This window comes from Hetaerina americana, unplaced genomic scaffold (genome assembly GCF_022747635.1).
Source record: "Hetaerina americana unplaced genomic scaffold, ioHetAmer1.1.p SCAF_11, whole genome shotgun sequence".
NCBI classification, from domain to species: domain Eukaryota; kingdom Metazoa; phylum Arthropoda; class Insecta; order Odonata; family Calopterygidae; genus Hetaerina; species Hetaerina americana.
The window spans coordinates 18,517,467-18,542,536 of record NW_027286181.1 but is presented as its reverse complement, the minus strand read 5'-3'; the positions used below and the strand labels follow the sequence as shown (position 1 = coordinate 18,542,536).

At 40.1% G+C, this 25,070-nt stretch overlaps 1 protein-coding gene across 3 annotated transcripts in view; it reads left to right on the top strand.

Moving 5' to 3' along the window:
• Positions 1-22,754, top strand: part of LOC139700959 (uncharacterized) — a 390,748-nt gene extending 367,994 nt beyond the window's left edge. For all 3 annotated transcript variants that reach the window (XM_071599476.1, XM_071599474.1, XM_071599477.1), the window contains one exon: positions 19,690-22,754. In XM_071599476.1, the coding sequence (XP_071455577.1) occupies positions 19,713-20,891 (1,179 nt within the window). In that variant the 5' untranslated portion in view covers positions 19,690-19,712 and the 3' untranslated portion in view covers positions 20,892-22,754. The remainder of the gene's footprint in view (positions 1-19,689) is intronic.
• Positions 22,755-25,070: the final 2,316 nt, after the last annotated feature.

Below are 25,070 nucleotides of genomic sequence, written 5' to 3'. Positions count from 1 at the left end.
AAGAAGAGTCTGCTGCACACGTACTCGCAAAGCATCCGTCACCTCTCCAGGGTGAATGACGGTTAAACAAAATGAGAAAAGATGAACTACTCAACTGGTTCTTGACGATCAAGCAATAAGGAACGCGAGACATACAAACGTAAAGAAATACTACCCTATTGTATCTGTAAATCCCTACTAGGTGCAACCCAAGGTTCATCGCAGCAGCAAAACCAATGCGGAAGCATTCAAATTAACATAGGATAGCCTAAGTAAATCGGAACTCACATTCGTTTTCGCTCACGATCTCTCCTGGGTTTTTTATTGTTCTCTATCATCACTGTCATTTTAATTTGAGGATGTGTGTATGTGTAGGTGTATTCTTAATTTATATATGTATATGTATGTATGTATGGGTGTATATGTGCGTAATTATGTATGTATTTATGTATGTGTATGCATGCATGTATGTATGTTTATGTGTGTATGTCTGTGTGTGTATGTGTGTGTATATACATACTTTTTTCTTTTCGATGTGCAAATCTGTGCTAAATGAATTTATGCCTGTCTATATGTATTTATGTGTACATATGAATGTAACTATAAGTTTAATGCCTCATATAATATGAATGACATGCAGAATACTCATTAGTTTTTCCCATTTCACTATATCAAAAGCTTTTTCGAAATCTAAGAAACAGGCAAATACCTACTGGTTGTATTCTATATTCCTCTCGATTAATAACCTCATTACTGTAATGGCATCACGCGTACCTCTCCCCTTCCTAAACCCAAACTGATCATCCCCTAAGTAATCATTTGCCCTACTCTCTATCCTTTTGTTTATGATCCTGAGAACAACTTTAGCTGCGTGGGGTATCAAACTTATCGTCCTGTAGTCCTCACATGGTGTAGCATTTACCTTTTTCGGAATAGGAACTAAAACTGATCTCACAAAGTCTTCCGGCCAGATTCCCTCCTCATAAATACTACGCATCAGCCCATATAGCCTCTTCCTCCCAAATTTTCCTAAACATTTTAATAGTTCAGTGGGAATTTTATCCACCCCCACGGCCTTATTTAGTTTCATCTCCCTTAATGCCCTTTCTATCTCATCGTCGAGTATGCCTGAACCTAAGCTATCTTCCTCTACGTCTTGTTCTTTTTCCATGCCTAACTTTATTGGTCTACGTTCTTTACTATTCAGTTCTTCTATATACTCCTTCCATCTCTTTTGGATCTTTCCTGCGTCGACTATTTTCTTACCCGCCTTATCTCTAGCTGCTATCATCGACCTTCCTTTCTTACTTCCCGATAAAGATTTAACTTTGCTGTACAGCGTGCCAATTTCACCCTTCCTCTGCAAACTTTCAATATCCTCACACTGGGTCTTCCACCATCCTTCTTTTGCTTTATTTGTTGCCCGCCTCAATTTATTGTTTAATTCTTTGTACTCCATTTTGCCTAACTCTGTATTTACATTATTCCATTTTCTCCGCTCATCCATCTTTGTAATCATCTCATCCGTGATCCGTCAATACATATACGCCCATGATAATATTACGAAGTCTCTGATTATATTGCAATTAGGTTTACCTTATGAAGCGCCAACTATGCCTTGCCTTCTAAATTGGACAGTGTACCACGCCCCTCAATATTAAAATCAATAACCACCGGGCCTCAAGCAAGAATTCTTCCCTGGTTGGGATGCTCCCAATCCTAAAATTTTCCTCCGAACATAACGCTCCTTTTAATAAATGTTATAGTGCCTCCATTCTAGAATCCCTACCATTCTCCACTCAAACTCAAAACAATAGAACAGGTGTTTATCTGGCTCCTTGATTACTAGAATGAGCCAGGTGTTAATATATCATACACCAATTACCCCAATTTCCAGATATTTTCATCCCCCCTCCGCTCCCAAAACCTTACTTAGCAATCCCACCTTACCTTCCAAACTCTTCTTCTACCAAACGTTTCCCCGCCTTCCCCTTCCACCCAGCGTCCTCTACTTCTGAAAACTTCTCCTAAGTTCCTCCTCTACCTTGAGAAAGGTGCTATGGCAACCTAAAATTCGGAATACGTGTGAGGTTCTGGTTTGTGTAAAAGGACACTCCAATTCCAGCAAGTTTAAACTTTCGGCTCTCTTTGAGGCCTGGGGCATTCACTGGGGCGGCCTCAGTGGATTATCACGGTGGTTTTCAGTACAGTATTGGTTAATATTCATTAAAACGTCGGCGTGCGTCTCTTTTGTGGAAAGCAGCCACCAAAATATATCCCTGCCATCAAGAAACAGATACCTGAATGAAATTTTAATGGCAGCAATCAATTTTCGTTGGATTCTATCAACCCACCTCGCGAGGAATTTAAGTCGCGACTGTCGGAGATTTGAATGCCCGTATTTAAACACCTTTTATTCTGGTTTCGAAAATCAACTCCGGTGATCACTTCCTCGGCCTCACCTACTTACTTCCTCCCATCCTTGTGTCCAAAATTTCTATCCATTTCCTTCGTCATTCTATTCATTTCCATCCCTTCATTGACTTCTTAACGTTCATCCTTCTTTCAGTTTTCGGTATTTCATCGACAAACAAAAAGTTCTGCGTCCATCTTTCCTGCCTCTTTTGGATTTCTCCCAACAACCCTCTCTCATCCCACCACGTCTAATACTTGCTCCTTTATTTTCCTTTCCCTTCAATTGAACTTTTCAATCCTTCTCCACGCCCATATTAAAAAGCCTCCAATCTGAACAAGAGATATGTTTCACCCAGGAGATGTCGTGAGTGAGGGTAACGCCTAAGTGTTTAATCAAGTCTACACTTCCTATTTCGGTATATCTATTGCAATAGGCGTTCGGGAGCGAATAACACCTATTCCAGGACTAACGTACACGTTTCCCACCCAAAGGGCCCGGGTTTTATTCCCGGCGGTGGCAGATATTTTTCAGTGGTATCTCGATCCCTACCTGAGGTGATTTGTGGAGGGCACTTTGAGTAAGTACGCCGTCCGTCGGATGAGAGGTTAAACTACGGACCCCATGGTGCCTTTCGAAAGAGTAGGCTAATGCCGACGCCGGGTTTCTCTCCACCCTTCCTTTCCCATCCATCCCTAATGGCGCACATTACCTTAGCTGTCGGTCGCCTCTCCTAAAACTACTACCACTTCTATTCCAGAAATTAATCAATACGCACTTTTTTAAGTTTAATTCTAATTACTAAGGGTCGCACCAATGTTGTATAGCATTTAGGCAAGTTTACAAAATTACTTCATTCTCAGGACTACACATACATCAGCAAAACAAGTGCATCGTCGTCAAATACTCGTATCTTACTATTAACCACAGAGTTAATGTCGCTTACGTAAAGAAGAAATAAAATGGGTCCGATAACAGCTCCCAGGGAAACAAATGAAGTGATTTCAACTGAATTAGAGTCAACACCATTTGCGACTACCCTAGGTACCCGAATATTCAAAAAGTCTTTAATCCATTCCCGGATATTTTTATCTATGACATAGGCCTCTAGCTTTGTGAGTAGTTAACTATAGGTCACTTTGACGCCTCTTCCCTCTATTCTTCCCCTCCCCTCCTCTATTACCGCTTTCAGAATCCCATTGGCTCCCAATATATATGTTCTAGGCGTGGGTGAATGCATACTACTCGTACATGTTTGTCCGCGCGTGTCAGCATGCTTAAAGGGACGACGTCTCCACTTGTTTACACAAAATTTCTCTCTTCTATTTTTACTTTACCTATGTTCCTCATTAACCTCAAGAGCTGGTTACCCTACGTTTGCCAACCCCGCAAGGGAGCTGTTGGTACATATACTACCTTGATCAAAACGTTCCCGGAATAACCACCGTGTGGCGCTCCCATCGTTCCGATTTGAGTTCTGTTTTTTTTGTTAAATTGGTACATCTGTTGTTGATATTCCCTTTAAATCTTAGTGTCATAACTTGACATTTGCAAAAGTTACGTAGCCAAGAGTACATCTATCTCTGTGTGTGTTGGCGATTTTTTACAATTGCAGAAATGGATTTAAATTTGCAACAACGAACTTGTATTAAATGTTGCGTAAAAAACGGATTTAGTGGCGCACGGACGTTGGAAATGTTGGAAAAGTGTTTCGGCAACGATTCTCTAAAAAAAAACGGTCGTTTACCAGTGGCACGAGCGGTTCAGAAGTGGTCGTGAGTCAATCGAAGATGATGAACGCAGTGGCAGACCATCGACATCGAAAGTCGGTGAAAAAATTGATAAAGTAAAAGAAATGTTGGTCAATAACCGCAAATTAACCATCAGAGAAATAGCGGAGGACTTGAACATTGCCTATGGATCCGCCCAAGACATTGTGGTTAATGATTTGGGTTTCCGTCGTGTAGCAGCAATGTTGGTGCCAAAAGACCTCAATTTCATGCAAAAAAGAGACCGTGTTGACGTCGCAAAAGACATGATTTGCGAGGCTGAATCCGATCCCACATTCATCAAAAGGATCATTACTGGAGACGAGACGTGGGTTTATGAGTACGACACGCAATCCAGACATCAGGCAAGTGAATGGCGTTCACCAAATGAGCCGAGACCAAAAAAACCACGTCGTTTTCAGTCAAAAAAGAAGGCAATGCTGACGGTTTTCATGGATTACAACGGTGTAGTGCATCATGAATTTTTGCCAGAAGGCCAGACAGTAAACAAAGAGTATTATTTGGGCGTTATGAGACGTTTGCGTGAAGCAATTCGCCGAAAGAGACCAGAAATGTGGGCAGAAAACTCGTGGATTTTGCACCATGATAACGCACCGTCGCACAGTGCTATCATTATTCGTAATTTTTTGACGAAAAATGCAACAAATACCATCCAACAGCCACCGAATTCACCTGATTTGGCTCCCTGTGACTTCTTTCTGTTCAATCGAGTTAAAAAACCATTACGGGGAACGCGTTTTAGCAGCCGAGAGGAAGTAATGGAAAAATCGCAGGAAGCACTGATGGACATACCGAAAACCGAATATAAAAAATGTTTTGAGGATTGGATCAAGCGCTGGCATAAGTGTGTTGCAGTCGATGGGGATTACTTTGAAGGGGACAATATAGATTTAGATGAATAAACTTGTATTTTTAATTTTCTGAATAAATTCCGGGAAATTTTTGATCAAGGTAGTATACCACCGTTTTCAAAACTTTTTAGGCAGTCACCAGCGGGCTGAGGCTTGCAAAAAGGTGGAGTTGTTCGTTAGGTTGGCATTTAATGGCAGGCAAACACACCAGTCTGTCTAAGTGAAGTGAAATTACTTCGGCTCATGTGCCTGCCAGCCATTGAACGTCAACATGATGAGCATTTTTAACTTGCCTTAATTCTCGCCCAGTAGTTGGCTTAATGCAGACTTTTGGAAATAATGGTCACTCTCTGTGTTACCTTGAAGTCACTTATTATTTCATATGAATGCCTCATATCCATCGATATATGAAAATCATGATATGCAATGCTTTTGGTAATATTTGATAAGGTTTCAGAGGAGACAAAAGCAATTGATTAATACAAGTAATTCTTCCATAATTCATCAATCGTTCGACTATCTCAAACCATAACGCTCTGCATCCATCTTCGTTCCTCCTTTAGATTATAATACCCTCTCTTCCCTCTAAATCCCTAGCACACTCTTGTTAGTTTTACTTTTTGTCCACTCCACCTCTTTCATCCTTCTTTACACCCACATCTCAAAAAACTCCAAACTACACTATCCTCTGGCTACAACGACGTTTCCGCACATTGCAAAGCCACACTCCAGATCAAAGTTTTGACCAGCCGTTTCTTAACACTTTTCATCAACGTCCCTTTCATCAATTCTCACCTTCTTGGCCCAGAACACTTACTATATATGTATATAATGTTCCACTTGCTCTACTAGTTTCACTAGTTCAATATGTAACTTGGCTTTTCTGTTTTTCGGAAACCGCATATCACTTGCTTTCCTTGCATTTATTCTCATTCCATACCTATCACACTGATTTTCTCATGGTTCGCGTTTCGCAGAACCGTAAATCCCAGACGTAGGTAAAATGATTAATCCCCATTTTTTATAGAGCATAGTGCTCGAATCAATGACCGTGTAATTATTTCACTTCATCAAATCCTAAACGGGCAATGGGCGTCACTCACCTAATGATAAAAAAGGATATCGGCTTACGCGCCTTGGTTGTTTTCCCGTAATGGCGACGTACCGGTCGCCCTGAGAGGCGTGCTCAAAATAAAAAACCCTTTGCGCGGGCCGCTGTTGTCTTTTTTTTTCGATGGATATTTTTGCACTGTCTGTATTCAAAGGGAGATATTGATTCGCGAGCGCGGCAAAATATTTTTTACCCACTGGGAGAAGTGGGGGATGGTGGGGGGGAGGGAGAGACAGAGAACGTAGGACCGTTAAAGCGTCCCCCATATTAAAGTCTTGACGAAGGAATCTCGCCCATCGACCGGATATTGCAATTCCTTTCCATATCCGCATACTCCGCGGAATTTGAACCCGCTCGTTAACGACTCCCGAGTGTTGAAAAGAGCACTTAAGGAGAAAGCCGCGCGCGAGAAAACCGTTACAAATAAAAAATAGACTGTGAAACAGGTCCATTTGGCAATGTAAAATGTATTCGTTTTCAAACGATACTCCGATATGGGAAGGATTTCCGAGCGAGACAAGATGACGCGTAGGGAAAACAATAAGTTTTGAATCTGCAAAGAAAAACCATGCAATGAACTTAAAAATGAATATGGAGGAGGAAAGTACTAAAGAGAAGACGAGAAAAATAAAAACATCATCAATTAATTCAGAACCACGAAAAAAGAATACAAAACACGCACGAACCCGCACTTGGGAATATTTACGCGGGCAATAACGAAAAAATATGCGACAATATTAGTCAGAGAGAATGGGAAAAGGAGGTGATTGTATGAGCGTGAATTATAAATGGGCCCGAATATTGCGAGAATCAGCGGTTCTGCGGAAATTACGTCAAGAACGAAGAAGAAAAACGACTCACATCTGAAAATGGGACATCTCACGGGTTCAAAACTGACAACATCGCGGTTACAGGTTACGGCGGAGGTTAAGCTACAAATCACTGATCAAATAACTAAATCACCATTCTACGTTTTATATGATTTTCGCGGATGTGCACATTCTCATTTCCTACCTGGACAATCCTTCAAAATAAATGAACAAAAATGATAAACACGACTCCAAATGACGCTTCAAATTTTTCATTTGTTCCTTCTGTGTTATTGTTGCGTTCCTGTGGTTCAATTTATTTGTTACGCCATTTTGAGTCGCATTAAACGATTAAGGCCGTAGACATCCCATCTATATACTGACGCCAATATCGAAAACTATACTTCAAACCATGTGAATTCCACTATTAAAACTTCTATTGACGACTCAGTTTTCAACATATTATAAATATCTAGTGCCTAACCTCTCCCTCATTTATAAGTTTCACTTAATACAACACAAACCAAATATTCCACTATGAACTCGGCTAATTCTCCTTTCGGTCAAATTCAAAGAAACTGTGAGAGATGCCAAGACAGTACCTTTTACTTGAGTCATCCGCTAATGCGCATTACTAGACAACTATTTCAAAGTACAAAAACATTCGCCTTCGCCAGGATACAACAATTACACTTGGAAATTTTGTAATTTCTGCATCTGCCCATTCTGAAACTTATTCCATCATTCTCCACACCCACATCTCAAAAGCCTCCCACCAACGCCCATCATCTTGCTTAAAATACCATGTTTCCGCTCCGCACAAAGCTACGCTCAATATTGTAATTTTGACTAACATTTTCTTGGCATTCACACCCAATGTCTCTGTTATCAATTCCAACATTTTTGAGAAATATTCTTTGCCTAACGCAACTACAATGTTTAAAAAAATTGAGAACGCCGCCAGTTGTGAAGTGAGGGCAGTGATTAAATTCCTCAATGCAAGAAACGTTCGCCCATGTGATATTCATCGCCAATTAAAGGAGGTGTATGGAGACAATGTAATGGACGAGTCGTCTGTTCGGCGGTGGTGTCGCAACTTCAACATGGGGAGGGGGAACACACACGACGATGAGCGTTCGGGGAGACCGTCTGTCATTACAGACCAACTGGTGAGCTCAGTTGACGAATTCGTGAGGAACGATCGGCGCGTCACAATTGATGACATCTGTGAGCATTTTCCCAATGTTTCTCGAACAATTGTTCATGAAATTGTTAAACACCATCTGCATTATGCAAAAATTTGTGCAAGATGGGTCCCTCGCGTATCTCAATGAGCTGGCGGCGAAGGACTATGCAGCAGGAATACAGAAACTTGTCACACGTTATGACAAATGCCTTAATTTGCTTGGAGATTATGTTGAGAAGTAGTTTAAAGTATCCTCTTTCAAATAAAATTTTTTATGTTTGTTAATATTTACTTTTGTGTCTTTATTTCACGAACGGGTACTACTTTCCGGATGACCCTCGTATTATTCTTATACCTCTACTAATTCGGCCATCTTGATCTAAAACGATTTCCAGATATGGACATAATGAACAAAGTATGTCGTAAAAGAAAGGATAGTATGAAAGAGCAGAAGGGACTAAGTTCCCTGTAATTACCTAGTAGTATTACAAAGTATGTCGTAAAAGAAAGGACAGTATGAAAGAGCAGAAGGGACTAAGTTACCTGTAATTACCTAAATTGGATATTTTATGAACGTTACTTTATATATACATATTTATTTGGTTGTTTGTTTTCGAGCCACACACGCTCTAAACAAGGTCTAAAGCTGATGTTGGAGTTAAAGGCGTGTAAACAATAAACAACTTTTGATGACAGCAATGTTTTTGTCAGAATAATGAATGAAGCTGAATCACGTATGGAATTTTAAATCAATTATAGAACGGGGATCGCCGACCCAACGAAAATTAATTTTCGATATTAATTTGCAGAGAATTTTTTTTTAATATGCAGGAATTCCCTGGAAAAAATGATGAAATTAGCAGCCATTACAGTTCAAAGAATATTTTGGGAAACGTCAAAAAGGATTTCAGTGTTCTCATATTTCCTATATCATGTCTGTGTCCATTCAAATCCAAGTCCAATACCAGCGTTATAGTAATAAATAAGAAATATAATATCAGTGCTATTTTAGTTATGAAAAATATTATTTACAATGAAAGTATACCCCAAATTATAAATATTTTTAGCAACATTTTTTTTTTCATAAATAAGTCCATCATACATTATTTTCGAATACTTCAATGTCTTTATGTTTAATTAATTTGGGATATGTCTCGCGAAGGCGAAAACTGCTTCTCTGACTCAAATACGATTATCAATTGTGATCACGCTTCTCTTTTTAATGCCGCCTATTAATTAATGGCTTCCAAAGAGCCATTGTTAATATCGTTTCAATCATTTAAAACATTTGGTATATGTTGAAAGAATAACTTCCTACGGTAATTTTAAAGATACATTTTTTAAAATGTTTATTAATTGTTATGAATATAGCTTCCATTTGTAAGGCATAAAACTTCCATAGGAGCGGTAGGTTAAGTTCATTAATACGTTTGTCCTTCATTATTGGTCTATATAACGTATTCTCCTAATCAATGCAACAATTTCAGTGTGTAAAAATCATTCGCCTTGACTGGGATTCGAACCCAGATGCCTCAATTAAGAGGACGCCTCGATAGCTTAACTGGCTAAAGCACTCGACCGGATATTGAGGGATCTGGGTTCGAATCCCAGTCAAGGTGAATGATTTTTACACTCTGAAATTGTTGTATTGAAATGCACATTAGCGGATGACTCCGTTAAAAGTCACTGTTGCGGCATCTCCCGCAATTTCTTTGGAATATTCTCCTAATAGCAACGTCACTAACGTATTCCTGAAGCTTTTAACTCAATTACAAATAGATTTTTATTTGATCGAACAAAATAAATTAAAGTGTGTCCATATTCTTAGGTATTTACGAAGTCAAACCCGAATCACTCAAATTAAGTGCCTGGCTCAACTCTTATCATCTAATTGCCTATTAATCACCGCTGTTTGCCGATTACTTTTTTTTCATTGCTTCTTCGAGAGAACTTCGCGAAAGTTTCGAGATTTTTACCTCCCGTCCAAGCAGTCCTCGTCATTGATTGGATGACGAAGTTATAATGAACCGCTTCTCGCAGACGGGTGAACACGTGTTAAGGGCCCGCTCAAGGAACTTTTTTGTTACCATGCTTTGTGTATAAAGCACTCACCTTAACGAATACAACCTTGTAACTCCAACAGGAATATTAAAGTGAGTAATAAGAATTAGAGTAATTTAGAATCATCGCGAAAGATCGTACTCTTTATTTAGAATTAAAGGATGGAAGTGTTTGAACAGTTAATAGATAAGACACGCATGTTAAAACATGACATACGTACTCACGAACCCCAGAATTACTTCAGCACTCAATCGCTTAATCACATCAGTCAGAAAAACCGTAGCAAACTCATGCTGTTGGTGGATATATTCAAACCGCAGTTCTAAAGGTAAAAAATATAAGAACAAAATCTTACCAAATGAAAAAATGTTAAAAATTAATACATTTCTTGTTTTCTTTGGGGACACATCATGTCAAGACGGTACAAAGTGAGGTATTCTAACTACTTGCCTGAATATGGAAAAAAATAACCCTAAATAATAAAGACTAGGACCGGTTTGGATTACTTTTATGGAAATTTTTGTGAAAGAAAAACATTTTTTTTAAGTTTTTGACGCAAAAATGGTAGTACATGTTTTACCCAGAATTACGATATTTCAGTTCGTTCATTTCATTGAGGAGCGACAGTTAAATTGTGGCATTATTTCTCTAGATATTTATTATGTAATTTCTAAACAAATATTATGATTTAGGCCGGCACCTGAGTAGACGCTCCGTGTATTGTAAACAGCTATGGCGAAATTCGATGGTCTTCAATTATTCCTTCAAATGTCAAGTGTAAAAGTACATCATTTCGCTTATTCGAACTCGGTGTTCGTTAGGCTTGGTAATATCAACTCGCAATTGTCCAAAGCAATTGCTAGATTCCCACGGACGATACCGTGATGGAGAAATAGCCCACGTACATAAAAAAGGCTTTTATGTGAATTCAACCAAATTAAGGCGTTACGGATATTATTGGTCCGGGAAAGCCGGGCATAACCGCAAGTATACAACACTGGCGAATAAATCACAAAATAGTTCATAAATTGAACTCTGAAAATTTACTAATTTGCGTTGCCCACACACACCAGTTGATATGCAACAATGACACACCAATTGATATGCATTGATAGACTATCATCGACCATTTTTTTTAAAAGTCACGGACAATTAGACAATGAAGAAAAACATCGCAGGAGCAAAATATTGCAGGAAATATACAATTTTCAAAATGGCACGACAATGGCGGCAATATGGACAAATGTGAGCATTGATACTTTTTTTAAAGTGCACCGCCGAAGGAAATCAGAAGAAAAAAATCTTTTATGCTAAATATATTTCGTTTCATCTTCACGAGTTATCAATACTCCAACCCACAACCCCTTCAATGCCGCATGCTTCCCTTCCCCCTATATATTCCGTCCAACATGTCCATCCTATTCCTCCACGTTCCTCGCCTGCCTAACGTTCTCCCCTGAATAAGATTTCAATATCCCATCGCCAATCTGAATGCTATGCATACATCTTTCCTGTCTCCTTTGGATTTTTTCCAACAATCTACTCCCCTCCTTCTCCTCCATTACACGCCTAGCACTTTCTTTATTGTTTTCCTTACTGTAATTCACCTTTTCCTTTCTTCTCGACACTCACCTTTCAAAAGCCTCCAATTTACGTCTGTCATCCTGCATCTACAACCAAGTTTCCGCTCCTTACAAAATTACTCTCCATATCAACGATTTCACTAATTTTTTTCTTGACATCTTTTCTTTAATATCCCTTCATCAATCCTCATCATCTCATGAAATCAGCTTTGCCCAGCAAAATTCATCGTCTTTTGCCTCTAATTTCGTGACCATCTTGCACAAAGACACCACCAAGAAAGACTTTAATTTTCTTTAGTTTTTGTACCCCTATTTTAGTATTAAATTTAGCTTTCCTCCTCCTCGAAAAATGATAACCATTTGCTTGTTAACATCGATTCTAAATGTATTCCGATCGCACTGATTTCCTACCGCTCTCAGAAATGCTTTTCATCCTTTGGCTGACAGCCTGACTAATGCTCGATCATACACAAATATGATTTTGTGATTGCATTATATGGGGATCATTTAAATCCTTACTATTTGCCGTAGAATGTGTTAAGATAATTTAACCTAGAAATTATAAGTTGGATGATTTGAGCTCAATTAATTTGTTTACTAATATTTCCTCTAAACCGACGGCAAGTATTTGCTATTTAAATATTTACACGAAAGCGCGAACAACTCCCCTAGACAGGACAATATTTTTCAATTGCAATTTGACATCGACTAGCGTAAGATCCTGCTATACCATGCCCATGTATATCGGGGTCATCAAATCTGAAAGCGTATTCAAAAGTGCTCTAATGTTATATGTAAATATATAATTATTAGGTAATCTACCGGTTAAGGTAGGTTTTAGATGGACAAAACTACCAAATAAATATCTACAAACAAAACACAATCCAACATCTCAATCTACAAGTCCCTCTGTCCAACAAACTCTATGTACTTCATTCCTACCTTCACCCCGTCCAGCATCCCTATTATATTCCTGCTCCTTTCTCGTCTGCCTAACATTCTCCCCTCTATCACAGCCTTCAAAATCCCACTGCCGATCAATATGTTTTTCATCCTATTTTACTGCCTCCTTATGATTTCTCCCAACAAACCTTCTCTTCGCCCACCATACCTTCCTCGTTTGTTTTCCTTTCGATCAATTTCACCATCTTCATTCTTCTCCATATTTCAAAAGCCTCAAATCTACGTTTATCCTCCTGTTTCAGGGACAATGTTTTCGTACCGCACATGACTACACTCCATATCAAAGTTTTCACGAGTATTTTCTTAATATCCTTACTCAACGTCCCTGTCACCTCCCTCCTCCTTCTGAACGCCTCTTTGCCTAGCGCAATTCTTCTCCTTACGTCCCTACTACTTTGACTGTGTTGGTCCAAAACACTTCCGAGATACCTAAACTGTTCTATCATCTCTGGTTTTTGCCCTCCCATTTTAATTATTAGCTTAGCCCTTTTCTTTCTAGAAAATCGCATAATCTTTGTTTTATTAATATTGATTCTCATCCCATACCTGTCGCACTGAATTTCCAATTCACTCAGCAATGCTTGCAACCCCGGCTGACTGACGAACTAGGGCTTGGCCATCAGCAAACCTAACTGATTTACGATTCCAGCGTTGACTTTCATGCCTTTCTCTAGTTCTTCCCATGCGTCTTCAATCATTTCCTCCTCATATACGTAGAACAGTACTGGTGATAATGAGCAATTCTGCCATACACCTCTTTCTAGCACTGCCCATCCGGACTCACCGTTCTCCACTCGCACCTGAGCAGTCTGAGGCAGGCATGAATTTATAAATATATATATATATATATATATATATATATATATATATATATATATACATCAAATATTTAATTATACGTAGCTTTTATACGTGAACAGAAGTATTGTGTTTTTATAATGCTATTACAACATAAAATGATGTCAAAATATGTATTATGACACTTAATTCAAATTCTCTTATTTAGTGTTACCATGTACACCAAGAAAGACTGCGTTCTTTTGTTGAGATCTAATTAATTACCGTGGATTTGTGAACTAATTGTTCCAGGACAAGGTATCTACTCAACCATTATAATTATTTTCATCAAACGTTATTTCGGCACTGAACTCCTTAGGCACGATTATTCTCCACTCGTTTAAGGACACCTTTTTGACCGAAATGTAAAACTTTATTTCACTTCCCTATGTCGCTAACTCTAGGATTTCTTTTTGTTGTACTCACGATAGCCAATCGCTCATTCTCGGACATTTCGTGACGGTTCAATTAAAAACCTCCAGTCATAAAGCGAAGGATATGTGAGTTTCACGGATTGATAACCCTTTGGACTGCGTCATATGAGTGCATTTCGCAGTGCGCTAAGCCAGCAGGATAATAATGTCGTTGATCCCGGCTTCAATTGCCAATTCAATGTCCAATTAACGTTGATCAATGGTACTGGAATTGAAATTACCCTAAAATACCCTTGCGCCGAATACGATATTCTTTCACAATGACCATGACAAGAACAAAATGAAACTAACGATTACAGCAATTGATTTTACCAGTTTATGATTAAAAGCAAGAGATCAGTCAAGAGAACACGTATAAAAACTGATTTTACGTCGGCAGAACCGTGTTGATATTGGCATGTGCACAGCATATAAATAACTGACCAAGGAAATCATTGATAGTCACGCCGGTATTCGGAACCGGATGGACACCAACTATTTTAAAGTCAGTCTAGCCATCATTAAACTTTAAACTTGATTACATCAGTGATACCCAATCACCATATATATATATATATATATATATATATATATATATATACTATATATACATAATTTCGTCGACGTAACACGGAAGTGTTGAATAATAAATTGGACAGCAACAAACAATATAGAAACTCATAAAAAGAAAACTCACACGTTATTTCTTGATCATTTCGACGGAATTCTGCTCCGTCTTCATTGGAAAATACACTTCTATATCTTCTGATGAAGACGGAGCAGAACTCCGTCGAAATGATCAAGAAATAACGTGCGAGTGATCTTTTTATGTGTTTCTATATTGTTTGTTGCTGTCCAATTTATATATACATATATATATATATATATATATATATATATATATATATATATATATATATATATATATATATACTACCTTGATCAAAAATTTCCCGGAATTTATTCAGAAAATTAAAAATACAAGTTTATTCATCTAAATCTACGATGGTCATCCGGAAAGTAGTACCCGTTCGTGCCGCATGAAGTGCTGCCGACGCGAGTAGCCGCTGGACGAGGTCAGATAGCTTCAGTGGCTTGTCTGCCTTCTCTGAGCCAAGTTGCGTGACGCTAGCATTGCCTGTGTTGTTTCTGTGATTGTTTACAATGTTTAAAAAAATTGAGAACGCCGCCAGTTGTGAAGTGAGGGCAGTGATTAAATTCCTCAATGCAAGAAACGTTCGCCCATGTGATATTCATCGCCAATTAAAGGAGGTGTATGGAGACAATGTAATGGACGAGTCGTCTGTTCGGCGGTGGTGTCGCAACTTCAACATGGGGAGGGGGAACACACACGACGATGAGCGTTCGGGGAGACCGTCTGTCATTACAGACCAACTGGTGAGCTCAGTTGACGAATTCGTGAGGAACGATCGGCGCGTCACAATTGATGACATCTGTGAGCATTTTCCCAATGTTTCTCGAACAATTGTTCATGAAATTGTTAAACACCATCTGCATTATGCAAAAATTTGTGCAAGATGGGTCCCTCGCGTATCTCAATGAGCTGGCGGCGAAGGACTATGCAGCAGGAATACAGAAACTTGTCACACGTTATGACAAATGCCTTAATTTGCTTGGAGATTATGTTAAGAAGTAGTTTAAAGTATCCTCTTTCAAATAAAATTTTTTATGTTTGTTAATATTTACTTTTGTGTCTTTATTTCACGAACGGGTACTACTTTCCGGATGACCCTCGTATATTGTCCCCTTCAAAGTAATCCCCATCGACTGCAACACACTTATGCCAGCGCTTGATCCAATCCTCGAAACATTTTTTATATTCGGTTTTCGGTATGTCCATCAGTGCTTCCTGCGATTTTTCCATTACTTCCTCTCGGCTGCTAAAACGCGTTCCCCGTAATGGTTTTTTAACTCGATTGAACAGAAAGAAGTCACAGGGAGCCAAATCAGGTGAATTCGGTGGCTGTTGGATGGTATTTGTTGCATTTTTCGTCAAAAAATTACGAATAATGATAGCACTGTGCGACGGTGCGTTATCATGGTGCAAAATCCACGAGTTTTCTGCCCACATTTCTGGTCTCTTTCGGCGAATTGCTTCACGCAAACGTCTCATAACGCCCAAATAATACTCTTTGTTTACTGTCTGGCCTTCTGGCAAAAATTCATGATGCACTACACCGTTGTAATCCATGAAAACCGTCAGCATTGCCTTCTTTTTTGACTGAAAACGACGTGGTTTTTTTGGTCTCGGCTCATTTGGTGAACGGCATTCACTTGCCTGATGTCTGGATTGCGTGTCGTACTCATAAACCCACGTCTCGTCTCCAGTAATGATCCTTTTGATGAATGTGGGATCGGATTCAGCCTCGCAAATCATGTCTTTTGCGACGTCAACACGGTCTCTTTTTTGCATGAAATTGAGGTCTTTTGGCACCAACTTTGCTGCTACACGACGGAAACCCAAATCATTAACCACAATGTCTTGGGCGGATCCATAGGCAATGTTCAAGTCCTCCGCTATTTCTCTGATGGTTAATTTGCGGTTATTGACCAACATTTCTTTTACTTTATCAATTTTTTCACCGACTTTCGATGTCGATGGTCTGCCACTGCGTTCATCATCTTCGATTGACTCACGACCACTTCTGAACCGCTCGTGCCACTGGTAAACGACCGTTTTTTTTAGAGAATTGTTGCCGAAACACTTTTCCAACATTTCCAACGTCCGTGCGCCACTAAATCCGTTTTTTACGCAAAATTTAATACAAGTTCGTTGTTGCAAATTTAAATCCATTTCTGAAATTGTAAAAAATCGCCAACACACACAGAGATAGATGTACTCTTGGTTACGTAACTTTTGCAAATGTCAAGTTATGACACTAAGATTTAAAGGGAATATCAACAACAGATGTACCAATTTAACAAAAAAAACAGAACTCATCGTGTGGCGCTCCCATCGGAACGATTCCGGGAAACTTTTGATCAAGGTAGTATATATATATATATATATATATATATATATATATATATATATATATATATATATATATATATATCTACACAAACACACATTTTGGACGACCTATACTAATTTTATAGCCCCCGAAAACAATCGTTCAGATGATAAATTTTCCCGCCAGAGAAAATCAGTCCTACCACTTCACTTTTGGGTGCGACCCTGTATATAACAGAAGAAGGACGGAAAAGGTAAAATTCAAAGTAATTCCAGAAACGCATGCAACGAAGTACAATCTAATTTCAAGCCAAATTACAAAAAAATGAAGATATATTTCATTCAGCCATCATTTTTTTGAATAATAAATTCAATATAACAGGTTCAGGAGAAAGTTTTTAAATTAATACTCCTACCTTCCTATTAATTGTTCCGATTGAATTTTGTTTCATAGCGCAGGACCGTCTTCACTAAAAATACGTTTTAAGTTATTCGTGACTGTAACTAAATTGTTCTATTTTCCTGAAAATATTCTCATGCATTGATTGTTATTAATTTTACTTGAACTTGTCACACTGGCCACAAACAATTAAACAGACTTAAATTTGACTGAGACCTGATAGGATGAAAAGGCTGATCTGAATGTTGTTGGCAGTTTCCTGTTTCTAGTAGGCAGAATCCAATTAGAGTAAATCGACAGGGCATGTTTAACTGCTAAATGCCATGTTGTGATGATTAGAAAATTAAATCCACCTGAGTCTGTCATTCTATAAGACGAAATGAGAAATACAGGTATGAGAAGCGTAGGAGGAGGGAATTTCATGGAAAAAATTATGTATTCTTTAGAGAGGAAGAAGTAACATAAGGATTGAGGGTTCCCTTAGGGAAAAGAAAATATGAAAAAGTTTTCGAATAACATTTAATTCAGGGACACAAAAGTGACTTTAGCATATAGTAATCCAAATATTGGCGTTATTATATGCCATTATCTCAAACCACCATAGGTTATCAAATGCGGTTTAAACTTCTGGAATTTCAGAGTAAAAAATCACACATACTTTCCATCCTAAACCATTATAATGTGTTATACAAGTTAAACCGCAGGAAAAAATTTATAATTGTGTTTAAAATTACCAAGAATCTTGTTTTTTAGGACATCATTCCTCTTTCCTAGTTACGGGATCAAACTCAAAACGTGAATTTGAGGTAGCATACATGTATTGATTTCAATTCGACATAGTCGATACAATTTATTATTACATCTCGCAGAATAAATTTTTAATAGACTACATTTTTTCAGAAAATCAATCTATGGGGTAATCAGCATTAACACCCTGAAACACTAAAATACCCTGAACCCTAAGGAACTCTCAACAGTGGGATTCCCCACGGTTGAAAGATCCTTCATCAGAGCAAGTTTATTAGTAATATAGCGATATTGCCAGTGGCCTAAAGTAAGATTAGATTGAATCTATCATATAATAATATATTAATTTCTGTCAGTAGCATAAAAAAGAATAAAATGCATATTTTATCATCATTATATAGTTATTCATTTTTTGATGGTACTTTACCCATTTAAAGGCATACTTTGGTTTTTACTTCTACGTTTAACGAAAACTTTCACTTTGTTTGCTTTCATTAATTTTTCTTCAATTCATCATGATTTATGTCTTCCTTCATGCTGTCTAATAGCCCTACTCTCTTCTTTCATTCACCCAGCTTACCCAAACTTCTTTCTATCACGGGCTACAACATTCCACTGCCTCTCAATATTTTCTCCATCCACTTTCTCTGTCTCTTTCGCATTTCCCCACGCAGGGTCTTCTCTTTGTCCAATCTGTCAAAAACTTAAGCATTCGTTCATCCCCTTCTCTCTCTCTCTCTAACCTAAAAGAAAGGTTATGGGCTTTTCGAGAAATAGGGAGGCTAAATCAATCTATGAGCATGAAAATAGGGAGGCAAACATAGAGCACGTAGAAGAGTCGTCCGCTCTAAGCAGGTCCAAGTGGAAGAGACATAAGAAGAACAATTGCATTATGCGAAGGAGCTTTCCCAATGAGAACTAAATTGATTACACGGACGTTAGATCCGGTTAGGTTACAAGGATGCTGTGAAACGGTTCGTCAAAACTTTGGTTTTATACGGCGTGGAAACATGTTCATTGAAGCAGAGTTTCAAAATACGGGCGTGTAGAAGGATGAAAAAGGTGAAATGGACAAAAAGGAAAACAAACGAAGAAGTTCTGGGCATGGTGGAAGGGGAGGATAGGGGATTGTTGGGATAAGTCTAAAGAAGACAGGAAAGGTCTCGATTGGGAATGAGATGCTGAAGACCTTGGCTGAAGGGGGAACGTTAGTCAACAGGAAGGGGCAGGAATAGGACGGGCATATTGGACGGAATGAAGGGTGGATTGAAGAATGCGGCATTGAAGAGGGCCTCATTGCAGCGTGAGGTGTCAGTTTTGGTTTGGTTAATGCAACACTAAGAAATTTAAGGGTCTTAATTCCATGTTTAAACATCTGAAACGATAACTACACCGATAATCAGAATATTAACTTATTTATATGCATTACTAATTTATCTGTCCTTCTCTCTCCGCCTGTACAAAGTAAAATACATGTGGATATCGTAATATTGCATATTCCTCTAGATCTATTCAATCATCAGAGTATTGATCATTGCCTGACGACATCAATTCTCCCTCTCTCCGTCACAGGGGGTAACCCGACCCAAGCAGCCATGTCCGGGAGGCGAGGGGTCCCGAACCCGCCGCCCCCGCAGCCGCCCTCCCATGAGCCCCTCATCGTGGTGGAGGAGGCGGAGGGCGGCGAGGAGGAGGAGGAAGAGGGTGACAACAACTCCCTAGACGAGCGCTTCGAGGATGACGAGTCGCCCCCTCCCACGCCCGGCCTCCTCTGCCCCGACATCCGCGACCGCCGGAAGCGCTCCCTACCAACGCCCTCCTGTGCCTCCGGCATCACCGCCAGCCAGGTGCGGAGGCTGTCGGAGCGCGGCACGGCCCACACCCGCAGGGACGCCGCCTTCCTGGCCACGCTGACCAGCGCACCCGCGCCAGGGAGGCGTCACTCAGTCACCATCTCCCGCGTCCCACCGCTCCCGGTATTCCGACCCCGAAGGGAGTCCCTAGCCGGCTGCGCGCCCTCCAGACCCATCGACCCCGTAACCAGTTTCCAGCTCCAGTTGGATATCATGGACGACATCGCGGAGGTTAAGGCCCGGAAGGTCAGACTCAAGGTCCGGAAGACCCCGAGCAAGGAGAGGGTGTGCGAGGTGCAGCACCTCGACTCGCAGGGTGGGCTGCTCAAAGCTCCGGGGGCCGCAGGAACCTCGGGGAGGCGTCACTCGGAGGGGGCCCCCAGGGGGAAGAAGGGTGGCGGGATCGTCTGCTCAGACACTGATCTCGTGTCCCTGCTCTCACTGTCACCCTCTGGGTCACCTCCGACAGGGAGGCAGGATGAGCCGGAGGCCCCCAGCACGCCCCCCGCCTCGCCCCCGCCTGTGGTCACAGTGGAGGCACCGGAACCTCCCACGCCCTCCCCCCCGGGGACACCCAAGGCAAACAAGGTGGTCTGGGACGGTGGGAGCGGGTCAGTGGTGGACGCCCACCAGTTGGGAACGGCCATCGAGGAGTACCTACGTCTGCAGGACCTTGGGGTTGCCTCCCCATCCCCTTCTCCGTCGACGTCACCCGCGCAGAAGGGGTCCAAAGGGGCGGCGGCGGCCGGGGAGAGCGTCGCCGGGACATCTTCGTCGGTCGGAGGGTCTCCGTCAGCGACGACGGCGGTTGGGGTCAGCCCTGTGGTCGCCGAGGGGGCCGCCGGGGGAGGTGTGAAGGGCTCAGAGGACGCGACCGAGTCCTCCTTATGCTCTACGCTTAAGGATCTGTTTGTAAAGTAGGCCGACCCCGAGTTGGGGCGCGGAAGTAGAGGAGAATGGAGACGCTGAAGAGGGAGAAGGCTCGCACGGTTGTGGGGAGAAACGTCGTTTTAGGAGGACGAGATGAAGACTCCCGTTATCTCGTGGAGACGGGAGTTGGATATGGATAAATCCGGGCAGATAAACAACTTTGCGGCGCTTGGGTTTTGATTATGGTCTATGCATAACATTTACCTACGCCGCCGGTGTGTACACGGTTGCGAACATACCGGAATACACCATGCACGATACATCTTTAAAAAAAAGAAAAAGACTCTCTTCATCGACATACCATGGCGTATCGGACTGCGTGACGAGATCATTATGAAATTAAATAAATATCACAGTAAGGATAATATTCTAATGAAGGCGGTCGCTTCATGCTAATAAGTAGAACCACATGAAAAAAATGGTGCTTGGATATGTTCAATCAAAATAAAAATATACGATGTAAATAGGCTTGCGATTGGGTCGAAGGATGCATCATGATATGTCGATATTGTTCTCTCTCTCTCTCTCTCTCTCTATCTTTCTCTTTCTCTCTCTCTCTTGACATATACATTTCAATATATGTTACGATAAATAATTGGGTCGAATAAAACTTTTAAGGAGAGGTCGTTTAAGGAGAGAAACATTTTCGTGCGTAACGATCAATCATTTCATTATCTCTCCGAAGGAGACTTTTTTAAGTGATGTTGCCCAGCAACCATGTTTTAAACGTTGGCATAATAAAAGGAGTTTTCGATGGATTCATCAATCAATCATTGCTAATGGAAGGTTTTAGGTATCTCTTTCATTCAATCCATTTCTGCGAACATGCTATCACATTTTCCTCACGCCCTATTCGCTCAGTACACAAAGTTTTGCACTCCCGTCTGAGTGATAACTCTTATCCCCAAAATTGCTCATTCCCAACCATTCTGTTTTGCACATTTTGAAATCTTTCGCTCTCTCATCTTGATTCATCTCCTTCTTACTCTCCGTCTTGACCCCCTTTTCTTTTCCTCGTTGCTGCGCTCCGCGGAGGAATTTAAGTGGCATCGGGGCATTTTTTATTATCGAGGTGGATTTAGGGGGATTTCCATTAAAAACCATCACATATTCCATGCGATGATGATTTGGCGCTGATTAATACGCTATCTGATTAGAAATCAGTGCCGTATGCTATGCACAAAGACACTAAAATCAACATACCTAATCAACATAAAACAAAAATGTCTTTACCTCAAATCCGGTTGCTAATTTTGAAATAGCTAAAAATTGAAGTTACTACTTATACACCGGCGATATGCGACTGATACCCAAAGTGTGTTGATATCTTCATGAATAACATCGTGGTCCATTCTCCCAGGTGATCACCGTAAAGCTCATTCACAAATATTTTACCGCACTATGGTGCGTGTTATTGGCTCAATGCACAATTCACGCATTCTCCAGCCTGTTAAATGAAGGAAATGTTTAAAAGCTGCTATAATTGTACGGGAGTTATAGGCTGACAATAGATGTGAAAAGAGAGTCTACACCAATGATAATCCTTAGGATCGATGTTCAATGGGATACCAAAATAACGATATTGAGATATACTTCTATTTAAAGAGGTACACGACTCTTGAATGTGCCTCTCTCTACATATTTACTATTATGACTACAGATTCCCTTCTCATTTGAGCTAGGTATATGTTAAATTAATTAACTGGCCAAAAGTCTTTGAATCTTATAAAAATATTGGCAGCGTTCAAGCGTAAAGTAAATTTTCGAAATTCTTCCTAATCAGACTCATCCCCAAGGAATTCTTTCGGGACAGTTTAACCCTTGACACCGATTCGCTTTTTGATTATGTCGCTTCCGTTCCACAGCGAAGAAGTTTATATATATATATATATATATATATATATATATATATATATATATATATATATATATATATATATATATATATATACATAGAAGCACTTACGAGAGCAATTTAACGGCACAATAGCACACAAAATAAAATAGATAACACGCAAAAGGACACACATTGTAGATTGTTTAGGCTTTCGGCCTACTCCGAGGCCTTCTACGTGTTATCTATTGTGCCGTTATGCATAAATATATATATATATATATATATATATATATATATATATATATATATATATATATATATATGTATATATATATATATGTAAATATCATGTTATGAAAACCGATGGATCGGGACAAAGGGCACGGTCCATCTTAAAGATAAGCAATGCCCAAGCTCTTTTTGGAGACACTTCGAAGGAAACCACACCCTTAAAACCAACAACATTCGCCAAAAGAACGTCCTTGTCCCACCTTATAGCCATTTTTGGCTTTTGCCATCCGACATTGAGCTTACACGTCAATATCCTAAGCTCTCTGTGCAAATGTCTGTTACATAGAATAATATGAATCCTTTAAATAAACCATCGATAAATAATCGCCTTCCGATAAAACATTCAATATAAATTTTCAATCAAGAAAAAAAAATCCGACGAGCGATTATCTAAATGTACCCTTTCATTAAAACATCACAACAGATAACATCCCAAGACGTTATGACATCGAAACTGATTCAAAAGTTTCGGCTCATACCGTTTGGCGCCTCTTGCTCGTGGCATAAACAGGAAAAATGGCCCGATGCTTGAACTAAAACACCAAGCGTTCTGGGATTGAACCGAATGCCACAAATTAACGACCCAATAATTGTAATATTTCAGTAATTAACTAATGTATTTCCTAACGGAATTCGTTACGCTAAGTCTTAAGGTGCAAATTAACAGTTTCAAGTATGAATACCGTCTTATCCTGCACCAGACGATGGTGTAGTAACTACATTGGAACCAGATCGGAAACGAATCCGTTAAGTAGGGGAAAATTGTCACTACATGGACATCATCATGTTTTCCAGTTCCACCAAATCAGACCTTAAAGTAGGCAATTCATAAGGCAAAAGATAAGCGATTGAATCGAAGGTATATTAAATACCCAAGTCCTTTCACGTAGAACGCGGACTGGAATCTCTCCAAGAAAAATCTCCAAGTAAAGGATTTAGGAAAACGCTCTGTTTACAAAAATATACATCCCACGCTCTTAAAAAAATACTGTCAGTCCAAAAACAGTGGTTCAGGCGACAGACCATGATATTTCGAATGCAACCAAATTAATTACGGTAATCAACCAGGACGATGGTTTGACATTTGAGGGGAGAGTTTACCATGTACTGATTCCTCCACGGCGCGTGAAATTCTCATATCAGGGTACTGAGGAAACCGCTCCCACCCTGTTTACAAGTGCGCTCATGTGATTTCCCAGGATGATCTGGTACACGAGTGGAAACTCAGCTTGCGCCGCTGAGAAACTTAACCGGTCCCTTCGACCTTTACCCGAAGGTTACCTCTAATTGTGTTACTAGACCCCAAGAACGCAGCAAGCAACCCAAATTAATAGAAGGAAGAAATGCGTCGGTGTGACTTGAAGTGTTGTAGCCTCCAACTCCCTAGATAAGAGACGCTTGGAAATGTTCAAATGATTCTGGATCGCTGTCGAGATACCATTTTGAATGAACGGGCGCCAATAATTTGGATACCCTTCAATTCAGACTTCCAATGAAGCTTCCGAGAATTCCTCCCGCGATTCCATTCACGATCGCCCAACCCCGAAGACACTTCCACCCCGCGCTACCCCTTAACCTTTTTCCTTTCTCTCCAACTCCCTACCCTTAACCACCACTCGTATCTTCCACGAGATCTTTGTCGACGATTACCCAACTAAGACTTGGGAATCCGACGGGGAAGAGTAAGAAGGAATGGATGAATAATTTTTTAATTAGAAAAGTGTTTTCGTAGACGTAAGTATGGCGTTTAATTTTCCCAAACCCGGGAATACTTGATCGAGGGGTCGTACTTATTTTAGAAAAATAAATTCTATCCTCAGACGGAAGTTTATTTTCGAAAGAAATCCCTTGAGGTTGGATTGAATCGCTTCAGGGATGGCGCGAGACAAGAAAAATAAATTGAAATCTCAAGACTCTCCAGGTATTCGGGAACTTGCGGGATGAAATAATTTTTAAGACACCCCTCCCCTCGCCCCAGGGAAAGAAAATACATGTGCCGTACCATTGTACCGTATAATAAAATCTGTGGAAAAGTACGAGTC